At 41.6% G+C, this 22496-nt stretch overlaps 1 protein-coding gene across 1 annotated transcript; it reads right to left on the reverse strand.

Moving 5' to 3' along the window:
* Positions 1 to 131: 131 nt before the first annotated feature.
* On the reverse strand, positions 132 to 22216 carry LOC117532466 (visinin-like protein 1). Its single transcript, XM_034195821.1, has 4 exons — positions 22053 to 22216; positions 4444 to 4619; positions 2110 to 2325; positions 132 to 1471 (listed from the first exon to the last, which is right to left on the reverse strand). Exons 2-4 carry the CDS (start codon positions 4603 to 4605, stop codon positions 1274 to 1276), a joined length of 576 nt encoding a protein of 191 aa, XP_034051712.1. The 5' UTR covers positions 4606 to 4619; positions 22053 to 22216; the 3' UTR covers positions 132 to 1273.
* Positions 22217 to 22496: the final 280 nt, after the last annotated feature.

Here is a 22496-nt window from a genome sequence, read left to right on the forward strand (position 1 = left end):
AACTTCAAGTAAAACTTAATACAACATTAATTAAAACTAAGATAAAACCTCAATTTAGCCCGTTAATTAAATACTAAAAATAGCTTTTTTCTGAATAATTTAGCTTTGATTTATTACAGACAGCTGGTTTGATTATGACGTGCTTAATTTATGTCATTTTTCACAAGAAATAGTCATTACAAATGTGAAGTTGAATGTCAAATGATTATTTCCTGTTGCCCAATGAAACTTTAGCATTGATGTAAAGCTAAGCTAATCCCGAAGAGAGCCATGTAGACGTCATATTCAATGCAAGATAAGGCTTTATTCTAACCTAATTAAGTGTCCTTTTAAGAAAAGACATATAATCATTCTGATAAGATATGGATTTAGTTAGCACGTGTTGGAATGCTTCAGGCACTGAGCAGCACATCAGTATTCTCAGCATGCTGGAGGCCGTCTGAAACATTCATCACCTGCCTGACTCATGCTTATGATAGAGAATAAAGCGAGTGGACAGTGTGCTGTAATCTTTCTTTAAAAGCTACACAACTGGTTCTGCATTTGGCTTTTGAGGAACTACTGCACACACACTAACACATGCAGAGGGTTTGATCTGGGTTTGTAAAGTGTATTTTGCTTTTGCTAGAAATCCACATTCTAGCATATGGACAGAATAACATCTGTGCATATTGTTTATTAATTGAATTCTCTCTGTGTCAGCATAACATTTGCTTCTGTCTTGTCCCTCTAGCTGGACCATGTGGATCCAACAACAAACCCTTTGTTGGTTTAATGCCATTGCTGCTTTTTCAAACAGTCCCATTGTCGTTTAAGTGGTATCAATCTATTAATCCAACTCTCAAGAGGAAAGCAAATGAGCATATTTCCCCCCTAAAAAAGTCTAATACCTGTGAAATCCATGTTTATTTGAGTAAATTGGAAGCTAATTGCTTTGGAAATATATAATTAAGAATGATGGTCTGACAAACTGATTAGTCATTTGGGGAAATTAGGACAAATGAGCAATGTCTGGGGAAATTTGGTAGTAAAAGTGCGTCAGTGTGCACAGCTCACCTGGACAACGTGAAATAAAAGAATGGCATCAATCCGATGTCCAATGTTATTCAAACACAGCTTTTTGCCAGTCATCACTGCCTCAAATAAGGAATAAGCGTGACCTCCTCTTCCTCCGCCTCCTCCCTCCTCTCACCCTCCTTCCTTCCCTCATTTCAGTTCAACTCCACCCCCATCCTTCCCCTCCATCCCTTCCTTTCTCCCCCCATGCCTCTCTCTACTTCTGCATGTCACACTGCAGCAGTAGGACGATGGACGGGTCAGACTTGGCGGCTTCTTTGAACTCGTCCAGGCTGATCTCATCGTTGTGGTCCTTGTCCATCTTGGAGAAGATCTTGTCCACACGCTGCTGAGGGGTCAGCCCGTCCTCGTTCATCCGCATCATGATCACAGTACCGACCATCTTGTAAATGGCCTGAGGAGAAGGAGAGAAACAATAAATGTGAGATTTTGTCGTTAAATGTATGACTAAAAGAAAGGATTTCACCTAAAGGAGCAGTCATGGATGGATTACTGAACCGGTCTCCCTGTCAGGTGCCCTCCTGGCCTTTACTTATAAAATGTACCAAGCACGAATAGACTCAAAAAGAGACACAAAAACACACAAACTCTACTAAAACACCAAAACAGCTACAACAAAACGAAAAAAGCAGCTGTAATCAAACACAAAGATACCCATAGCAACATTTTGGATACACCAAATGACCACAAGAAGACACACAATTATCACAACAATTCACAAAATGACTACAAAGGCATGCAAAACGACTACAAGAAGAGACGAAATGACGACAAAATTAGCACAACGAGACACAAAATGACCACAAGTAGACAGGAAATGACTACAAAGAGACGCGGAATTACCATAAAATGACAAAAAATGACCACAACGAGGCACAAAACCACCCCAAAAAGTCTGTCATTTTGGCCATTTTGCATATCCGTGCACGGGATAACTCATATTCTGCTTATAGAACCAGTAAAACCTCACAAACGAGTTCCTACATTGAATATTCTGCGGCACACACTGATTCCCCCCAGGCAAACACAAACCTCGATGATCTCCAGCATCTCCTGTCGAGTGATCTTCCCATCTCCGTCCAGATCGTACATGTTGAAGGCCCAGTTGAGTTTCTGCTCGAAGCTTCCCCTGGAGGTGATGGACAGAGCGCAGATGAACTCTCTGAAGTCGATGGTCCCATCGCCGTTCTTGTCAAACGTCCGAAATGCATGCTGGGCGAACTTTGAAGCGTCACCATACGGGAAAAACTGAGTGAGAAAAGAGAAAAAAGAGGTGGCGGATAAAGCATCAGTTGTATTGGGCTTGATTGCTCTGAAAGACCCTTTTGAGTTGGACCCTCAGCTGTGAACATGATTACATGGTTTAGGTTTTCGGGCCGGTCTGAATACATGTGGCTTGTGTGGAAAATCAATGCTTGCATGCTGGTGTATTCTTCCCACTCTCACTACCAATCATCCTCAAGTACAACAAAGCCGACAGCAATCTTGTGGTCCTTGTGGTCGAATGGTTCACAAAACCCAATAAGAATTCCTCTTTAACTTGAGCGTTAATAACAACGCTTATGCTGTGTCCAACTGCACAGGAAATGTTGTTAGTTGAAGGACACATTTTAAAGATTAAGTGCTGCAATTTGGGGACTTTCAAATGAAACTTTACTGTAATTCACAAAAACAGAAACAAAAAATTGCCTTCTGCAATAACACTTTTCAACACCTCACCTCTTGCTGGCAGATAACTCTTCTTATAAAATACCTGTAGTATTTTTGACTATCCAGAATATTTTATATTGTTTTGTTGATATTGCTTATTCATTTTTTTTGTAATTGTTAATTCTCTTTTCCACTTTTTTAAGTATTGTATTATAAAGTCTGAACACACTTCTGTGACGAAATAATTTCCCATATTGGGATCAATAAAGTATCTCTCTCTCTCTCTCTCTCTCTCTCTCTCTCTCTCTCTCTCTCTCTCTCGACTCTCTCTCTCTCTCAGTCATCTCTCTCTTCTCTCTCTCTATATACTTATCTATCCATCCTCTCCATCCGATCTCTCTAGCCATATATCTCTCTCTCCCTCTCTCTCCATCTATCTCTCTATCCATCTATCGCCTCTCGCTCCCCTCTCGTCTCATATCGCTCGTCGTCTCCATCTCTCGTCTCTCCATCTAGTCTCTCTATCCATTCTATCGCTCGTATGCCTCCTCTCAGTCTCTCTATTCTATCTCTCTCCATCTCCTCTCTCTCCATCTATCTCTCATTATCCCTTCTATCCATTATATTCTCTCTCTCATCCACCTCTCTCTCCATCTATCCATCTATCTCTCTATCCATATATCCCTCTCTCTCTCTATCTCTCTATCCATCTATCTCTCTCTATCTATCCATCTCTCTCTCTATCCATATATCCCTCTCTCTCTCCATCTATCTCTCTATCCATCTATCTCTCTCTATCTATCCATCTCTCCATCTATCCATCTCTCTCTATCCATATATCCCTCTCTCTCTCCATCTATCTCTCTCCATCTATCTATCTCCTCTCTCTATCTATCTTTCTCCATCCATCTATCTCTCTATCTCTCTCTCTATCTCTATCTCTCTCTTTCTCCATCTCTCTCTCTCCATCTATCCATCTCTCTCTCTCCATCTATCTCTCTATCCCTCTCTCTCTCTCCATCTATCTCTCTATCCATCTATCCCTCTCTCTCTCTCTCCATCTATCTCTATCTCTATCTATCCATCTATCCATCTCTCTCTCTATCCATCTATCCCTCTCTCTCTCTCCATCTATCTCTCTATCCATCTATCTATCTCTCTCTCTATCTATCCATCTCTCCATCTATCCATCTATCTCTCTCCATCTATCTTTCTCCATCCCTCTCTATCTCTCTCTATCTATCTCTCTCTCTATCTATCTCTCTCTCTCTATATATATATCTATCTATCTAATTACTGTTGAAATTCAATCCATACACACACTATCAATATCACGCCAATTACATGTAGATTTGCAGCCTGATGTAAAGAAGCACCATTTTTAAAATTGCATGATCAAAGCGGACATATATTGCAAATGTTCCGGTTTGTATTTGTATGATATACTATATATATATATATATTGTCCGAAGGAGTTACAGGCATAAATAGAGGTTTATTCCCCAACCCCAAAACCCAACAATGCTGTGAGTCATCTACGAGGTAACTTGTGATATAACTATGTGGAAAAGACAACTTCCATTGCAGGCCATTGCTATGAAAAACACTGTTACCACACAATGTGTACATTCCCTAGCCCTGCTTATTACTGCATATTAAACCCCCGTGATTTCTCTTCCTCAGCTTCATGCCACTTTCTTTCCTCCCCCCACCTACCTTAACATAGAGCTGCTGAAACTCCTCCAGGTTGAGGATGCCGGTGGGACAGTCTTTGAGGAAACCTTTGTACCACTGCTTCAGCTCAGCCTCGTTGAATTCGGTGTTCTTGGTCAGGTCGTCCAGAACCTCCGGGGCCAGCTTACTGTTGTGTTTCCCCATGATGCTTCACCTCTCTGGGGGGAGGAGGGCAGAGAGAGAGAGAGAGAGGGTGAGGAGGTGCTAGACAAACCACAGCAACAGCAGTAAAGCCTTGTGTTGTTGAAACAGCACAGGGCTCAGGTGGGACACATGCAAACAACAAATTACCTGCGCAGATGCACTCAGAGAAGAGAGGCGTTGTGTTTATGTGGCTTTGTCTGACAAAATATACCTCTGATTTGGTTGGACATGTAATCCTACCGTCTAACATGTCTTCTTCTCATATATGCCTTGTTTTTTCTGCTGCTGCAATGCAAACACTTACTTATCTATCTATCTATATATGCTTTTTTCGATGAAAACCTTGAAAAGTGAACCTATTTGACTATTAAAGGCTCAATAACTAGAGTTTTCCCAAAAAACACCACCGACAGGTCCAAATTAATTACATTCATTTTGCTTTTTTTTCGCAAGTTAAACCACAAATGTATGCAGATGATAAACGTTATGAAACTAGGAAAGCAGAAGTAACTGAGAAATGAATGGCATTGCTAGATAATATATATATCGCTGCCATGTCTTTCGAAGACACACTGTGCTCATTATGGAGGGTTTCAAGCCGTTTTTAGACTGGGGTCTTATATCTAGGAATCTTTAAGATATGGCACTCATCAAGACACTTTGGCAAACTCATGCAAAGAACATCCAGAAACTCTACGAAGCCATTCAGGTGCTGTACAATTGTACAATTAGCATTTTGTTGTGAAAGCAGCACCCCTTTCAGTTTCCTATTTCCACATAAAGAAATACAAATAATCCAGCCTAGATATTTGAACTAAATCAACAACTATACAGCTTCCCTTTGTCGATATCAGTTGCCTGCTTTCAGTTGTTTTCGGTGTACAAGTTCCAATTAGCTGTAACGCTAATCCTGGTAAATGTACATAGAAATGTGCATTATAATATATAAAAAAGAAAATCTGCATTTGACAAGTGTAATTATCTGTTTGAATGATGTGTTAACATGTTGAGTTAAAGCAGTTCACATACAAATTGTTATGCTGCAAAAGCTCTATCAATTTTTATAATGACTCATATAATTCCTGTGTGAGCTAAGATCGTAATAGCATCATTGTTTTATCGGCCAATAAAATGGCCCATTAGCCTGCCTGGCTCCACACCACACACACGCACACACACACACACACACACACACACACACACACACACACACACACACACACGGCTGAGCAACACTGCAGTGCCTTCATGATGCCACCTCTGTCTGACACACACACACACGCACACACACACACACACACACACACACACACACACACACACAGCTGAGCAACACTGCAGTGCCTTCATGATGCCACCTCTGTCTGACACACCACCCACCCACACACACACACACACACACACACACACACACACACACACACACACACACACACACACACACAGCTGAGCAACACTGCAGTGCCTTCATTACGACACCAGGTCAAGTCGACCCTAGCCACCACAAATCCTCCTAAATAGCAGAGGGCGTGTAGGGGCAGTTTAGAGGCGGAAATATCACCTAGTGAGTCATCCACAGGGAAGAAACTCAAATCCAAGTCACCGCAAAGTGCACACATTGTATTCCCATGAGAGAACAGGAGGTGCTGTACAAGAACTGAGCTTAGAGGAAAAGCAATAAAGCAGAGACAATACGTTCTAGCTTTATCTTGCTTTGGAAAAGATCTTTCCAAGTTAAAATACAAAATTGAATGTTTTTCTTTGTCAGAGATGAATCCTGCTGTTGTGCGTGCCTGGATGACGAATATAAAAGCAGGTGCGTCCAGCTGGGCGTCATCACTGCAGTCCTGAACAATACAAACATCTTCCAACATCGTCATAGCTGGAAATAGCTTCAGCTCTTATCGTGTTTATAACAGAACTCAGCGTCATCCATCAAAAAGCAATTGAAAGTGTTTAATTTCCACAAAGGACCGGTTCCCTTCAGAGGAACGACTCACTGTTTTTCCGACGTAAAGTTATTCTAACAAGCCATTTATCTAACAGGCAAGCATTTTCAGACAAATAATCTAAAATATCCAAAGGACAACGTGTTAAAGTGAAAACACTTATTTCCAATATGGTGCCAAGCAAGAAAATGAAGCGAAGACAGTTATTATAAAAAATAAAATAAACAAAAAGTGCTGACTTTATATTCATGTCACCAAAATAATGGAAAAAACCATTTGATGTCATGTACATTTCACAAGTTACCCCGTTGCAGAGAAAGGTCTTGTTCTGACTTTAATGAGCTACTCTCGCACTTAACGAGGACAAATCATGCCTGCACCTCTTTTCACCCTCTGTCTGAAACCAGAGCCCAGTCTGCTCTGATTGGTTAGCTGGCCGGCTCTGTTGTGAACCGCCAGAAGATCAAGTACGTTGGAGCGCTAGCCAATAGAAGTGTAAGTGTTGTGGAGGTAAACAAAGGAGTCCAATGGATGGGAATTTAGCCTTTACAGACCATTTACATGCACACAATCCTGTATAACACACTACAGGAAAGGGAGAACCCCAGAAAGCATATTAGGGCCTCTTTAAAGACGTGATGTGTAGGGAAATGCTGTTCAACGACATGGCATCGATGTAAAAAGACAAGACAAAAGATTCCAAAAACATACACACAAATATGTGCTTAGAAAAATGTACACACACAGTTTCCTATTAACTAATGCAGCATGGAGGTAGACGTTGTTGCACTATAAGGTGTTCATGTTGTGATCACCTACCATTTTCCCCTGAGAGGAAGGAGGCCACTGAGGTGGGATCAATACACTGAAGGTGTTTAACTCCCCTCGCTGTCATGTGTATAAGTCTTTGCCTCGAGCCGCAGACATTGAAAATGAAAGTTGAACTATCTCTGAATCATTGATGGTGTCCATTCAGGCGGCTCTGTAAATCACTGGCTGCATCAACAAAGACTAACACAAGCGTCCCAACTCATGCCACAAGCGCTGGGTTTGTTTAGTACACACACACAAACACACAAAACTCCACAGAGTTCATGTCACGCTTCTTTCTGCAGCAGATGAGATTGTATCCCTCTGTCGGGAAGCAAATGTAGCAGATAATAGAGTTTCCTGTGACTAGCCAGGCGAGAAAGCTCACTGGAAAATAAATCTAAATCAACACTGCTCACGTCAGAAAACAGGCAACCCATTAGTTTATTTCGAATTGTTCCCAGATCTAACGCCAGTCAGGTGCTAAAGTCTGCATCAGCTCATCTTACTGAGGCAGAAACCTGTTGTTGTAGACTGTTCAGGAATTGGAAGCTACCATTCTTTTTCTTGGATTAGCAAATAAATACAATCTCTGTGGCTCAAAGGGTGCCTGCTCTGAAGATGATAATGCTTAACTAATTGCTTTAACAAATGCTTGTCATATCGTAGACAATGTGAATGCATTAAATATGGACTCTTTGAGTACCTGTTAATGTAGAATGGATCCAGGCATCTGAGTTCCTGTTAACGACTTAAGCTTTAGAAAAAAGGAGGGGTCTGAGCTCATGCGGGAGATTCTACCGACAGATTCTGCCGTGATGAAACGCCATATCATGGATTATCAAGGATTCTCTCTGAAACAGTTTGGAGCTCAAAGGCTTTCTCTCTTGCCGGTTATACCACAAGGTGAGTTCCTTTTTACTTCCTGCTTCTTCACACACATGCTCTCCAGTACAGGTTAGCTCTGAGTGTTAGCGATGCTAATGGAAACACCGACCATATTACGTCCAAAACAGTCAGGCGTTGTTTCTGATAGCAAAGCTTCTGATTGGGTCGTGGGTCTGCATTGCCGATATGACGTCAAATCGCCGCAAATCTGGATCAGCTCCGTTGTTCCCCGTTTTTAGAGATTTGGGTACGGAGGAAAAGAGAGAGGGTTTTATTTTCTGACGCTGCGGGAGTTCCCTGACACACCGGGGACACATGTTTATGTATAAAAGACATCACAAAGTGCATTTTGCATGATAGGTCCCCTTTAAGGTCTGTTGTTGTGCTAATGGGGATGTTACATTTTTTAACCTGCCATAAAAAGAGCCACATCCACGGAAAAAGGCTACAGGAAACATGTCAGAGAATTGGGATAATATCTACGCAGCGTTACAGGTTTATTCTAAGTTGACTTAAAAATGATAGTAGAGCTACAGTAATCTACATTTTCATAAGAACAATGGATCAAATGACTAGATCTAAAATGTGAAAGAACCCACCACAGAGATCTATTACCCATCTCTGCAGTTCTCCTCAGGTTTATTGAGCGTTTTCAGCGCGTTGTTTTGGTTCTGGTATTCCCAATTGTAATAATTGTTGGAATAAACAGAAGCATTTTGATGTTTAGCATGTGCAGCAATAGCCTGGTATCTTTTACCTATCATCAGCTTTAGGACAACAACACCCAACCGAGTTTGAAATGTAAACCCATAGCAACCTTTCAAAGCATTTCATCCCAGAGGAAACCATATGGGCTCCTACATGTGCATTCATAGCCACTGCCTCAAGTGCTGAAATTAAATAGCTTTATTCCCAAAACACTTCATTTTCTGCACCCCACACCCATCCAAATGGATCAATCGGCCTGGTAACATGCTTTTGTTGTGCACGTCTTTCACAGTCTGTCCACGTCACTACATGGACAACAGGACATCACACACTCTAAAACTCTACACACACTCATACATTGACAGGACTATTAAATGATATAAGAGTAGAAAGTGGGAAAACATCAAGAGGATGTGTGTGAAAAGGAGAAATACGGTAGGGAGGATAACTCCCTCTGGATTCACACCTCCGAGCGAGGAGACAGATGGACGGAGAGGGATGAGGAGGGGAAAGGGAAAGGGGATGAAGATGGGAGGCAGCAGGCAGATAAGCAGAGCTTGTAGAAAATTGTTTCAACAGGCGTTCAATAGAGAAGGACGTCTCTTATGGAGGGCCTTCTACGCATGTTCATTCCAGCCATCAGACTGAGAGTAAACACAGAGTGAAATCTGAGTTGTAAATGCGTGGGAGGCTGTGTGTCACTGCGTTTCCTAGCACAGCACGATGGCAATCTAGGTGAATGGATAAGAGAGTCAAACATGGTTGTGTGTCAGAAGAAATGAAGCTTACATTCAATGGCAGTTTGCTCAAAGCACTTGGCCATGAGTGACATACATTAAAGAGAGTGGTTTTTCTCACATCGGACATCTGAGGATTCACAATTCCCATAATAGGAAGCGACATAGTTTCAATATACCTGTTTTGCATCACTCAAAAAAAGCAAGATATGAATTCTGGAAAATGACATTGCAGTATTTTTTGAGGGATTTCAGGTCTTGCTGAAATCAAAAATCTCTCATGTTCCGATTAACCCAGCTTCCCCAAATGTCTTTCTTTTCGGTGTCTATATACGCCGGGATCCGGAGTCATGGATGATCCTGCGGTCCTGTGTCCTGGATCGCGAGCCCTGGATCTTGAGTCGTGGCTGTGGTCCTGGATCATAGGTCCTGGATGGATATCCTCGTGGATTCATCTTCCTATTATACACACATGCATTTCCAAACATTTGGACTACCTATGTTGCAAATGTATTATCTTTTCAATTTACACACGGCATCTATTGCACGTCTGTCCGTCCTGGGAGAGGGATCCCTCCTCTGTTGCTCTCCCTGAGGTTTCTCCCATTTTTCCCTTTAAGCTGTGGGTTTTCTCCGGAAGTTTTTCCTTGTACGATGTGAGGGTCTAAGGACAGAGGGTCTAAGGACAGAGGGTCTAAGGACAGAGGGTCTAAGGACAGAGGGTGTCGTATTGTCATACTGATATTCTGTGCAAACTGTGAAGTCCACTCAGACAAATGTAACATTTGTGATATTGGGCTATAAATAAACATTGATTGATTGATTGATTGAAAAATCGTATTGCATCACAACAACAATTCAGTCCCGGGCATAAGTCATCCGTCACAAAGCAAAAAAACTAACAATCAGTAAGATTATAAATATTGCAAATAACTAAACCCCTTGCGAATGGTTTGTGGTTTACTTTTTCATCACTGTCACGTGGGGCTGTACAACATGTCATTTCTTTAGATTAAAGGTGGGGTAGGTAAGTTTGAGAAACCGGCTCGAGATACACTTGTTGTTATATTCCATGGAATGCTCTTAACATCCGATAGCAATGAATATCTGAAGTGCTTTGACAATAAATCCATAAAAACATTTCATCTGTGAAGCCGTGGCGCTGTAAAAAGCACGACCAATCATCTGAGCCGGCCCGGCTAAAGTAACTGGATGGCCTACCTGCCTGTCAGCCTTCCATCGGGGCACAAACTTATCTCGTGCCCTCATTGGTCATGTGCGCGTTCGTGTGTGTTGGAGGAGGGGCTCTGTGAGGAAGTGGCAGATTTTTTCCGTTTGTGTATTTTCAAATTCTAGCGCACTCGAGCTGGTTTCTCCAAACGTACCTACCCCACCTTTAACTAATCAGGTTAGCTATTTAGGTTTGTGGATGAACGTTCATATATCCGTCGTCATATTTTATGAAGGGTTATATTAATGATCTCGTACATTTTTGTGACGACACAAACAATTCCTAGTTCCTGCTTGTGAAGATTCGGTTAATTTCTCTATAAATGTAATATAATTAACTTCATTTTGGCCTGTTGGACAAAACAAGACATAAAACAATACCAGGAGGTTCTGATGGTCTTTATTTACGATTTGGTGATACTTGACCAGCGCCTGTTCGAGGCAACAGATAGACGGAGATTCGTTGTTTTTATGTTTAATGAAAGATAAAGAAAAATACCTTTATTTGAAGCCCAGAAATGAAAAGACAATAAATAAAGTCGCCTTATGTGAAAAACAAATGGTCTGACGGTAAGGGGTTTTATCTTAAAACCTTATATTAGGAAACATTATATTTTTCCTTTCCGCACCCTCTCAGCAAGAGGTAACACGAGAAAGCAGAAGCAGGTTGGAAAGCAGCGGGCGTACCCTATCATTAACATGAGGCTCAGATACTCTTAACTGAACGAGCCCCGAGGGGGAGTGTGTTGGTGTGAAAATGATTAGCTGACAAAAGCTGTAATTGAGTTGGAAAGAGAGCAAAAAAATTGAAGATGGGCCTACCATACAATAGTCATTTCCTGTGTGTGTGTGTGTGTGTGTGTGTGTGACAATAACCTTTGTGTGAGTGGAAAAAGTACAATGGACTGCAGCAGCAATAGGAGGACAATCAATAGGCTATAATTGAACAGTGTGTGTGTGTGTGTGTGTGTGTGTGTGGGTGTGTGTGTGTGTGTGTGTGTGTGTGTGTGTGTGTGTGTGTGTGTGTGTGTGTGTGTGTGTGTGGTGTGTGTGTGTGTGTGTGTGTGTGTGTGTGTGTGTGTGTGTGTGTGTGTGTTGTGTGTGTGTGTGTGTGTGTGTGTGTGTGTGTGTGTGTGTGTGTGTGTGTGTGTGTGTGTGTGTGTGTGTGTGTGTGTGTGGCTTCGCATTACTATACTTGTGGGGACCTAAATCTGTTTACACAGTCACGTGTGGGGACTCGCCTCCCTTATGGGGACAAAATGGAGCTCCCCATAAGGGGAATCATTAATTTTAGGGTGAAGACTTGGTTAGGTTTAGGATTAGGGTAAGGGTAAGGTTAAGGGTAAGGGTTAGGCATGTGTTGGTTATGGTTAAGGTTGGAATAAGTCTCCAGGAAATGCATGAAAGTCAATTTAATGTCCCCTGAAGTGATGTATACATGGTGTGTGTGTGTGTGCGTGTGCGTGTGTGTGTGGTGTGTGTGTGTGTGTGTGCGTGTGTGTGTGTGTGTGTGTGTATAAGTCAGAGGAATCATTTAAAAGGATGAGGAGAGGTGCCAGCGTATTGATGAGAAACCACACCCTGAACAGTCTTCGTTCACCAAAACATCAAAAGTGAAAAGGCCCGGCTCACAGCGGATGAGGCTTTCGGCCAATCAAAACAATCCAGCTGCCAACTGTAACGGTGCAACTGGTTGGCTGATTTATTGGCTTAAAGAAGGGGTTTAATTTAAAATCTGAATATTGGCAAGAGTCTCACACATCTCCCATGATGCTCTCTGGTTACTCAGATATTGAGGAACCTTATTTGTTTCTATCACGACTACACGTCAATCAAAATGTGTCGCAGTAGTGCAAACGAGGAGGGGCCATATTTGTTTCTGCATGGATGTCCTAGTAATTGTATTAGACTCTATAAAATATCTTACAATACAAATATATTTTTCCACAAGGTCATTTCTATGTTTGTTTATGACCTGCTATATACTGAAGATCAGATTCTCCTTTGTAATGGGAAAAGTGTGTAATTGCTGATCACTAGTGTGATGCCCCTGTGGGTTCATCTGGAGAGGGTGTGGCTGTGCTGTGTCCAGCCTTGATTGCAGTAACTCAGGGCACCTGGGTCCGGTGCCCTGCAGCTACTTAAAGCCTCTCTCTGCTTCTTCCTACAGGCACCCGGTTCTGTTGCGTATGCTGTATTTACTTGCTTTACTTTGTGCACCTCAACACCCTCACACATACACGTCCATGCAACCCTCACCCTGCATTTACACTACTGATACCACTGACGTCCACATCTCATGCTTTACTCATTTTGCACTTCTTTCATTTGAATTACTTACTTAAAAACACATTTTGTTAACCATTGATATGGTGTGTCTCCCCTTTGTTGTGGCCTTTTGAGCCAGGTCATAACAAATGGGGGCTCGTCCTACGGGTTATTTTGTAGAAAGTTTGGTTAAAAGTTTGTGTAGTGCCTCAGAGCACATGGGGTGTTTCTCAATCGTGAGTAAAGCTGCTCCGGAGCCACTATTTCAAGCATACTACGTCAGTGCCGCCGAAGGACTGTTCCAATGTCCAGCATACTTGGAATTCTACCGAGCCCGGCGTACTTCCTAGCGAGAAATGTCGAGGCTGCACATGTGTAGACTCTGCGGTTTTAAAATCCCCACAATGCTTTGCGCAGGGACCAATTTCCCCAAATCGGTGGCGGAAAATATAAGGCGGGGCCTCTCATATGACGCACACCTGCACACTTGCTCGCCTATTCCACTCTTCCGAATGCCAGGATGTATTCTTGCCTCGCTTCTGAAGCAAGTGACTCGGAAGACGTGTGCTACCAAGCAAGCGTACTCGACATTGAGAAACACCCATGGTGTCGTTGAGCAGCTGATTAGTTGATGTGGTCCAGCTGTGTGCTGGCTTGGCGCTGCTATTGGGGGACACATCATGTCTTTTGTGTTTCAGGAAGCCTTAGTGTTTGACATGGTGTCAGGTTTTGTGTGCCAGTCAGAAGGCAAGTGTTGCTGTTTGATACGCTTCCACGTTATTTCTTAAATATTTGGTTACAGAGCTGCAGACTTGAGATTTTAATTTGAGTCAGACCTAAGTCACAGAAATGCTTGCTATAGCAGATAATTTGTAACCCTAAACAAGATATGTTTGACCTAATAAACAAATGAAACAAAAGAGTTTTGAGCAGCCACATAGATCGGGTCTAAACTCGATATCAACTCTTTGAACACTGCCTTGAGAAGGCCACTTCCAAATGGTTCGCCACTGAACCTAAAAGACCTGCAATATACTTCCAGTTTGCCCAAAGACTTGTAACTTGACTAGGGCTTGCCTTAATATAAATTACTTAAACTACTTTAGCTGAAGCCAGTGGGCTAAGTTGATTAAATGAATGAGCACCCTCACAGCCATTTTGGATAGTTGCATCAACATGAGCAAGTATTTGATTCACTGAATTGACCAAAAACTGTCAACAACATCGGGATTACATATAAAACAGTAATTTAATTACATTTTCAGGATGTATAATCACAACATATTTTAATATGAATCTCACATCTAAAAATACATGAAAGCTACTGTCATAGAAGGTTTTATCCATATCTCCCACTCCCATCTTTCTTTTGTTAAGACAATTGGAAAATATTCTTAATATCGTGACGTTGATTTAAACTATGGTACAATGCCCTAATCCTAAACTGTTCTAATAAAGCCAAGTAGAAGTATTAGCAAGTAGTTATAATGTCAAATAAACAGTTTGTCTAACATCCAAAAATCGAATTGGCTTTCATTAATAGAGAAAGCCTTTTAATATATCGTACAAATTATGATTATTTAAGTATTTAGAGAGTTTTGAAAGACCATGAGGTGTTGCTTTGAATCCCATTGTTTCCGTGTCGATATATACTGTATTTCTCTGGTGACTGGAGTTGGGAGGATGCATCGCTATAGAAACGCAGCTCACCTCGGTGCAGCTCTAATTTAAGACCCTGAAGAGCCTGGGGAGACGAAACGACGCTGTGCACTTATGAATCAGTCTCTGGTCTACCCTTTATCTCCCAAAGCATAATTCATTCACTTCAGTTTGTATTCATTGCAATTCAGTTCAATTGTTACACATTCTCTGAAGTCTGGGTGACTCACGTCTGAAAGCTGCTCCTCTCGTCGCCTGTTGCTTCTGTTCTGCTCTATCGATCCCGCACAGTCTCCTAAAATGTGGCTAATTATATTCCAGCGACACCTTTAGACTCAGGCAGAAGTGGAAAGATACCAGCACACGGACACAAACCCACACACATGCTGATAGGCACACAAATGCACTTTCCTATATCAAACAAGCACTGGAGAAGAGTTGTTCGCTTGTAAGGATCATCAGTTACAGCGCAAAATGCAAATTAAATCTAAAATAATGCTGCACAATTATTCCAAATTGCGGCAATATCTAAATGAAGCCTACAAATGCTATTCTTCAGAAATAAAGAGTACATAGTATGCATTTGTTGGTTCATATTTGTATTTTGTGTTTGTATCACAACAAAGCCGGCCAGCTAACCAATCAGAGCAGAGACACGAAAAACAAATATGAACCTGAAAATGAGCATAATAGGACCCATTTAACTATAGTAGTATATGTTGTATGCCCGTTGAATATTGAGTGCACACAGCAGTTTGTTCTTTTCATTGCAAACCAATTATTTTCACGTTTGAAGACATGTTCATTCAGAGTCTACAAGCTTTGGACTTTTTTGCCGGCATCTCTAATTGTTTTGGCACTAACTCAATAGCACATTGACGTGAAAATGAATAGAACATCACCTCCCATCTTCAGAGCAATCTGACTATTATAACTATTATACTATTAGGCTATGTTAAGAAAGCTTAATTAAATATCTGCCACAACATAAGTAACCGGATCAAAGTAACATTACGTAGCCTACAGTCCGCGGCACTGTGAGTGCAGACGTCGATGTGTCCCATTATCATTCATATCATATCGCATCATAATGTATCATATATTTCCATATCTGAGTCAGATGAGCCGTATCTGGCTGTGCAACACTCACAGTGTCACATACTGTATGCAGAAGTATTATTTTAAGCAACACATTAAGTTGACGAAACACTAGAGTCAAATGTAATTAAAGTCAGATCCACTCGTGTCTTAGACGGGGCAGTGATATCATAAACCTGTTAATGTACGCATTCAAACACTTGTTCTGTTACCAGCTGTATTCACCTTGCAGGCTTTTATCCTGGATAACGTGTTTAAGTCATGGATGTTTAAAGTTTAACTTCTTTATATGTCTAATATTATAGACTAGTTGACTTTTCATTCAGGAAGTATGACGCTGCGCTGTCAGTACGCTTCTCCATGTTTGTGATTGGTCGAATGCTCCAGATACCCTTTTCATGTGAACGCGCACCTAACTAGATAGGACACGGCTGGCTTGAGTTAACGAGTTGATAGCCAGCGTCGTAGGACAGTTTCGCGAGAGCGCGGTTGTTTTGGATTAGGTAAACCGGGCAACTCAAACATATCCAGGTTAGGTTGAACCGGCTTTGTAGTACAGGCTTCTGGTGTCTTGACCTCGACAAATGCAACACAAAAAGCAGCTCCCACGGCAGACAAAAAATAATTGGCTCCCAAAAGGCCGACAGGTGAGCGGGATCGAAAGCAGCTCAAAACATGTATGGATGTTTAAGTAGGCAATTGTTTGTGCAACTTAAATGTGCTTTTGTAGCTGTTGTCCCCTATCAAGGGCTCCTTAATACATTATTGTTAAGGGAAAGTCCTTGTAAGTAAGAATATCAAAAAGAAATATACATTATATAAAATATACAAATTAATTTGCATTTAATTGTGGGAAATAGGTATTTGTATTATTTTTGATATGTTCACTCTCACTGTTAAAATAAAAAAAAATTAAAAAACCTACCATTAAAAGTATACACTGTTAATTTCTTTGTAAGTGGGTGAACTTACAAAATCGGCAGGGGATCAAAGACTTATTTCCTCCACTCTGAGTCATGGAGTAAAACGCTGCACTCAAAATAGCAAAAATCCATCAATCATTGACATGTTCTACCATTGTAATCATATATCCAGTGAAAGCATTCAACTTAAAATGTGTAATTGACTGCATGACCGTCCAATTATCTACCAGTTGTTCTCAAGATGCATGTGACTCAGAGTAGTCTTTCCCAGCATGCATTGGGCTTAAGGCAGGGTATCACCTGACAGGGGCTGCAGTCGAATAGTCCATTTAGCTTAGGAACCTTCCTAACGGAGTGAAATGACCCGGAAGTCCCTCAGTGGCAGCCATGATAAGTGCCGTTAGAATTCTCTAAATGAAAGGAAAGGAGGTATCAAACTTCCTTTATAACCTCCTTTAGCTTAGGAACCACTGGACCTCCCTCACCGAAAGGAGAGGAGAAAATGCTGCCCCACAATGCCTTGCAGCCGCAGCATTTGCCGTCACTCAACAGTCGGCCGTTCACGGAAACAACCGATTATGACCGAGAAATGATATCATGAACGTTACGGTGCTTATTAAGCATTTTAAAACGTAGGTGGTAAGTTGCCAAAGTGCTTTGTTTTGAACGTTCATCAGTATTATAATCAAAAAGAGAAATACGAACGTTAGTTGTTACTGAAATGATCAAATAAAGTCAACATTTCACTGAGCTGTGTGGGGTTGTTCAACTTTTAAAAGATGTTTGAATGGTGATATACACAGTGATAGATGTTAAGGACTAACGTTTATACTAAATACATTTATGATTTTAAGATCTTTTCATACAATCATACGTATTGGGATCATTTGTATTAATGTGGACCGGAGGGAGAGGGTGACGAGCAGAAGTTTCACTTTCCTTTTTTATTTCAATTCCAACTTTGGTCCTGAAGAATATGTTTCTCTGTTGTCCCCGTTCATAAAGCATAAAGCAACAGCATCAGAGCACGGTGCAGAGTCTCTAGATGAGTTTACAGTAGTCCCTCGTTCTTATTGAACATCCATGTTGTAGTCCGCTGTATAGAAAACTGTAGTTTCCATAGTTTCCCCACAGCAGCAGACGCACATTCATGACGTCCGCTGGCGCATCATAAACACGTCGGATATTGAAAGTGCATTCGGATTCTCTAAAGTACCGCAGTCTCTTCTAAGTCCTTTTGAATTCTCCTATCCACTATCCCTTAACCCCGTGACGTTTCACTCGATAGGGTTAGACGTTAGGAGCTGATTTGTTGGACTATTCGACTGCAGCCAGGTTGTCAGTCTCTCATAAGGCTGACTCATTCAGTACAGACAAACCAAAGCATTCACACCCACTTTCACACCTATGGAACATTTCAGTATCGTCATTTCCCTTTACACTGTGAGAGGAAACCATTTCAATTCAGCTGTGTCCTAAAAACAAAAAGATGTATGCATATTTACAAGTATTGCATTCAAAAAACTGCATGAGATCGACACAGCTCTAAGTGGTTGACCAATCACAACAGAGCCTGCCAGCTAACCAATCAGAACAGATTGGCCTCTGGTTTCAGACAGAGGGTGAAAAGGCAGTATGAGACAAATAAAGAGCTTTTTGAACATTAAAGCATGGAGACATGTCCCAGTGGAGACACATACTAATATATCCCTTTTTAAAAAGCAGTCTTCTTTAACATGTTTCTCCATCCAATCATTCTTGGAAATGTGTTTTAAAGCCAAAATATGACTAATAGATGAAACAATTTACAAATATTAGTCCCTCTCCACAGTTTCTGGTGTACGTTACCTTCCCATTTAACTGTACTGTGTTGTCATTCCACTGGAGGACTCTCTATCAACGGCGTCCGATGATAATGCCAAACTCCTTCACTCAACATTGCTTTGTTGATCAACCCATATCAGCTGGTCCATGGGTTCACACACACACACACAATCTATCCTCATATTCCAACATCTGTCTCCCTGGGTAATAAAGCATGTGATGGGAATAGCTGAATCAATCAGTCAAGACACACACACACACACACACACACACACACAGGCACACGATGGGCTACTGTTGCATGAAACAGATGCATAGTACACCTGGCTTACCACAGAATGGAGGTGCTACAAAGGGAGGGAAAGAGATACAAAAAGTGTGTGTGTGTGTGTGTGTGTGTGTGTGTGTGTGTGTGTGTGTGTGTGTGTGTGTGTGTGTGTGTGTGTGTGTGTGTGTGTGTGTGTGTGTGTGTGTGTGTGTGTGTGTGTGTGTGTGTGTGTCAGCATCTTTCATCTAAAAACGAAAAAGTAAGGGACTCAAAAAAACAACACACACACATGCAAAGACAGACAGGAATTGTAGTGTAACTTGTTTCTCATAGGTGATGTTATTGTACTCAAAATATGGATGAATAGGTCTTTCCAGGGTAGAGGAAGTAGCTGTTTTCCCATCTAGTGATCTGCCAGTCTGCTGTTAGGTGTAACCGTAATATCTTTCAACCTCCTATTGTAAATAACACGGTGCTGTGTCTGTCGAGCATCACTGCAAAGACACAGTGGTAGAAGTGTTTTTGTGGTGAGTTGTAACAGGCGTTAGAGCTACAAGCCACTCTACTTCTGCCACCATAAATCCTGTTGAGATTCATTAGGAATATACAATATAATGAACTGTTTTGGGAGGAAATACAATGGAAATAGCAATGGGAGTGTTGACATAAAATAATAAAAATAGTGAAACCTCAGTCTTTATTTGGATTATCACTTAATGTCGGGTATAGTGCATCTATCTATCCATCCACCCACCTACCTACCTATCTCTCTATCTATCTATCCATATACCTAACTATGTATTTACCCACCTACCTACCTACCTACCTACTTATCTCTCTTCTATCTATCTATCTATCTATCCATATACCTACCTATCTATTTACCCATCCACCTACCTATCTCTCTATCTATCTATCCATATACCTAACTATCTATTTACCCACCCACCTACCTATCTCTCTATCTATCTATCCATATACCTAACTATGTATTTACCCACCTACCTATCTCTCTTCTATCTCTCTATCTATCTATCCATATACCTAACTATGTATTTACCCACCTACCCACCTACCTACCTACCTACCTACCTACCTACCTACCTACCTACCTACCTACCTACCTACCTACCTACCTACCTACCTACCTACCTACCTACCTACCTACCTACCTACCTACCTACCTACCTACCTACCTACCTACCTACCTACCTACCTACCTACCTACCAAAAGCCAAGACTTCAAACCATCACATTAACACGGTTTTATATCTGCATTTAGGCTGCTAATGTTCAAGCATGAACATTACAATGTGCTACTCACATTGCCTGATGTGTGATGTCACGTTGTCAAATTAACTCCAACACATTAAGCCCAGTGGGCCTAAAGTGACTCTCTGCCACGCTCCTTGGGAAACGCCTTGGGAAGAACTAAGTCTGGAGCAACTAAGTAAAACAAACTATCTGTCCATTCTTGGGACACGTATCAGAGACAGAATATACATTGTGGAAAATAAATAAATATGCAATTTGTTCTAGTATCATGCAGCCGTATTCTGTATTGATAGTCTATCACCTATGGACTCAGTTTTAAACAACAATACTTGCATCCTGCCACCCATCGTTTACCAAAGCGTCATGGATGCCCAACTATCATGGAGCGATGCTCATTTGTTTTGCATATGAACACAATCAATGCACTATATGTATAGACCCAGCAAGGTGCCCACACACACACACACACACACACACACACACGGTCAGTTTCTATGATGCAATAACTCATCTGCTCTGACCCTTTGATGCACAGCCGCCTGAAGGCAACCAGTGATGTGGACGCGCTCACACACAGTGAAGCTGGTGCTATTGATTGTGCCGACGTGGTGTCAGTCACAGAAGACTGGATTATGCAGATGCAAACAGACCACTTGTGCAGCCTGATGTTTTCCTCTCAACATTTCCTTTCAGGCTAAATGCAGCCACAAGCTTCTTTTCCACAAATCCTCACTGACCCTAGATCTTTGTGCAAAGGATGATTTTGGCGCAGTTAGTTGGTTTGTTTGTCTGCAGGATTACGAGAAAACGACTTGCTCAATTGTCATTAAACTTAGTGGAGGGCTGTAGCATGGACCAAGAAGGAACGCATTACATTTGAGAGTATATCTGAGTCACATGGGGGGATAAACGCATTATGTTTCACCTATGGGAACGGCCTTGGCAGAGGACTGCACTCTCCACTTGTCCTTTAGACCCTCAAGCACAGACATGCACACATAAACACACATTTCATTCATTTCAAATGCTTTTTATGTCCAGAACAGAAAGCTTGAGTCCACTTCAATGGTGCGACACACAGGTAGCCTTTTTTTTTTTTTCTTCATCCATTGATTTCTCCAAGAGCATGAAGGACATGATGGCACTGACTTCCCCTGGCTGCATTTTTTCAGGTCCATGCTGAAAACACAGTTAATGCATCCATCTGGGATGTATAGCGCTCTACAAATGACTCACCACATGCTTCACATACCAGCACAACCCAAGCATGATCACGGTGACTCCATCATGGCATTGAGGGTCAAAAAAGTGCCGCTTTCTTCATGTTTTTTAACCATTGTTGTGTACTTATTTTCATTTGTGTTGTATTTATACATGCCTATCTCTTTATCTAATATGTTATATTCTTCTAACTTTATTTCCCCTTTATATCTGCACTGTCCCCTTGCTGTCACACTGCTTATTCTCCCTCTGTGGGACTATAAAAGGATTTCTGGTCCTGACAACAGCAGACTATGACCCCAGGTTTAATGGCTGTATAGCCCTGAGTGTCCTTGTACAAGACATGAAATCCCTTTACTGCTAAATAAGACAATATAATTACATGATAAGTGTAACACTGAGAGGGTTAAATGATCCCCCCTTCCTGGAGAGACACCTCTGATAACAGACCAGTAAAATAATATCCATGACTTCCTGTCTCATCACTTATTGTTTCTCTTAGTTAGGAATTAAAGGCAGGTAATATATGACACATTGTTTTAACATGTACACATTAACAGATAAGAGCAGACAAATGATTTCCACTTACCCTGTGATGATTGGAAATTGAATAAGCTGCTACAAATAAAAGCCTCTCGGTTGTTTTGCAGCTGTGCTTTGGTCCAGATCTTCCTCCCTCATGTAGAATAACCTTCGTGTTAACTCACCTCTCTCTCTGGATAAGATGAATGAACCGCTGCGTCTCCCCTGCCAACACATTTGCATACAAGCCGCCTCCCCTCGCGTCCCCATTGGCTAGGCAGCTGTATGAAGGTGAGTCCTCCTTCTCTGATTGGACGGAGCGCTTTGTCAATAACAATGGACGCGCTGTGGCCGTGTGCGCGTGCATGTGTGCCCTCGCGTCCTTTATATGGCACCGCGCGAGACATAGGGAGAGGGAGAGAGAGATTTGAGTGTATGCAGTGTTTCAAGAAGTACTCAGATGTTATACTTGAGTAAAAGTAAAATACCACACTGTAGGAATACAATTAAA

Source organism: Gymnodraco acuticeps, unplaced genomic scaffold (genome assembly GCF_902827175.1).
Source record: "Gymnodraco acuticeps unplaced genomic scaffold, fGymAcu1.1, whole genome shotgun sequence".
Classification (NCBI taxonomy): Eukaryota; Metazoa; Chordata; class Actinopteri; order Perciformes; family Bathydraconidae; genus Gymnodraco; species Gymnodraco acuticeps.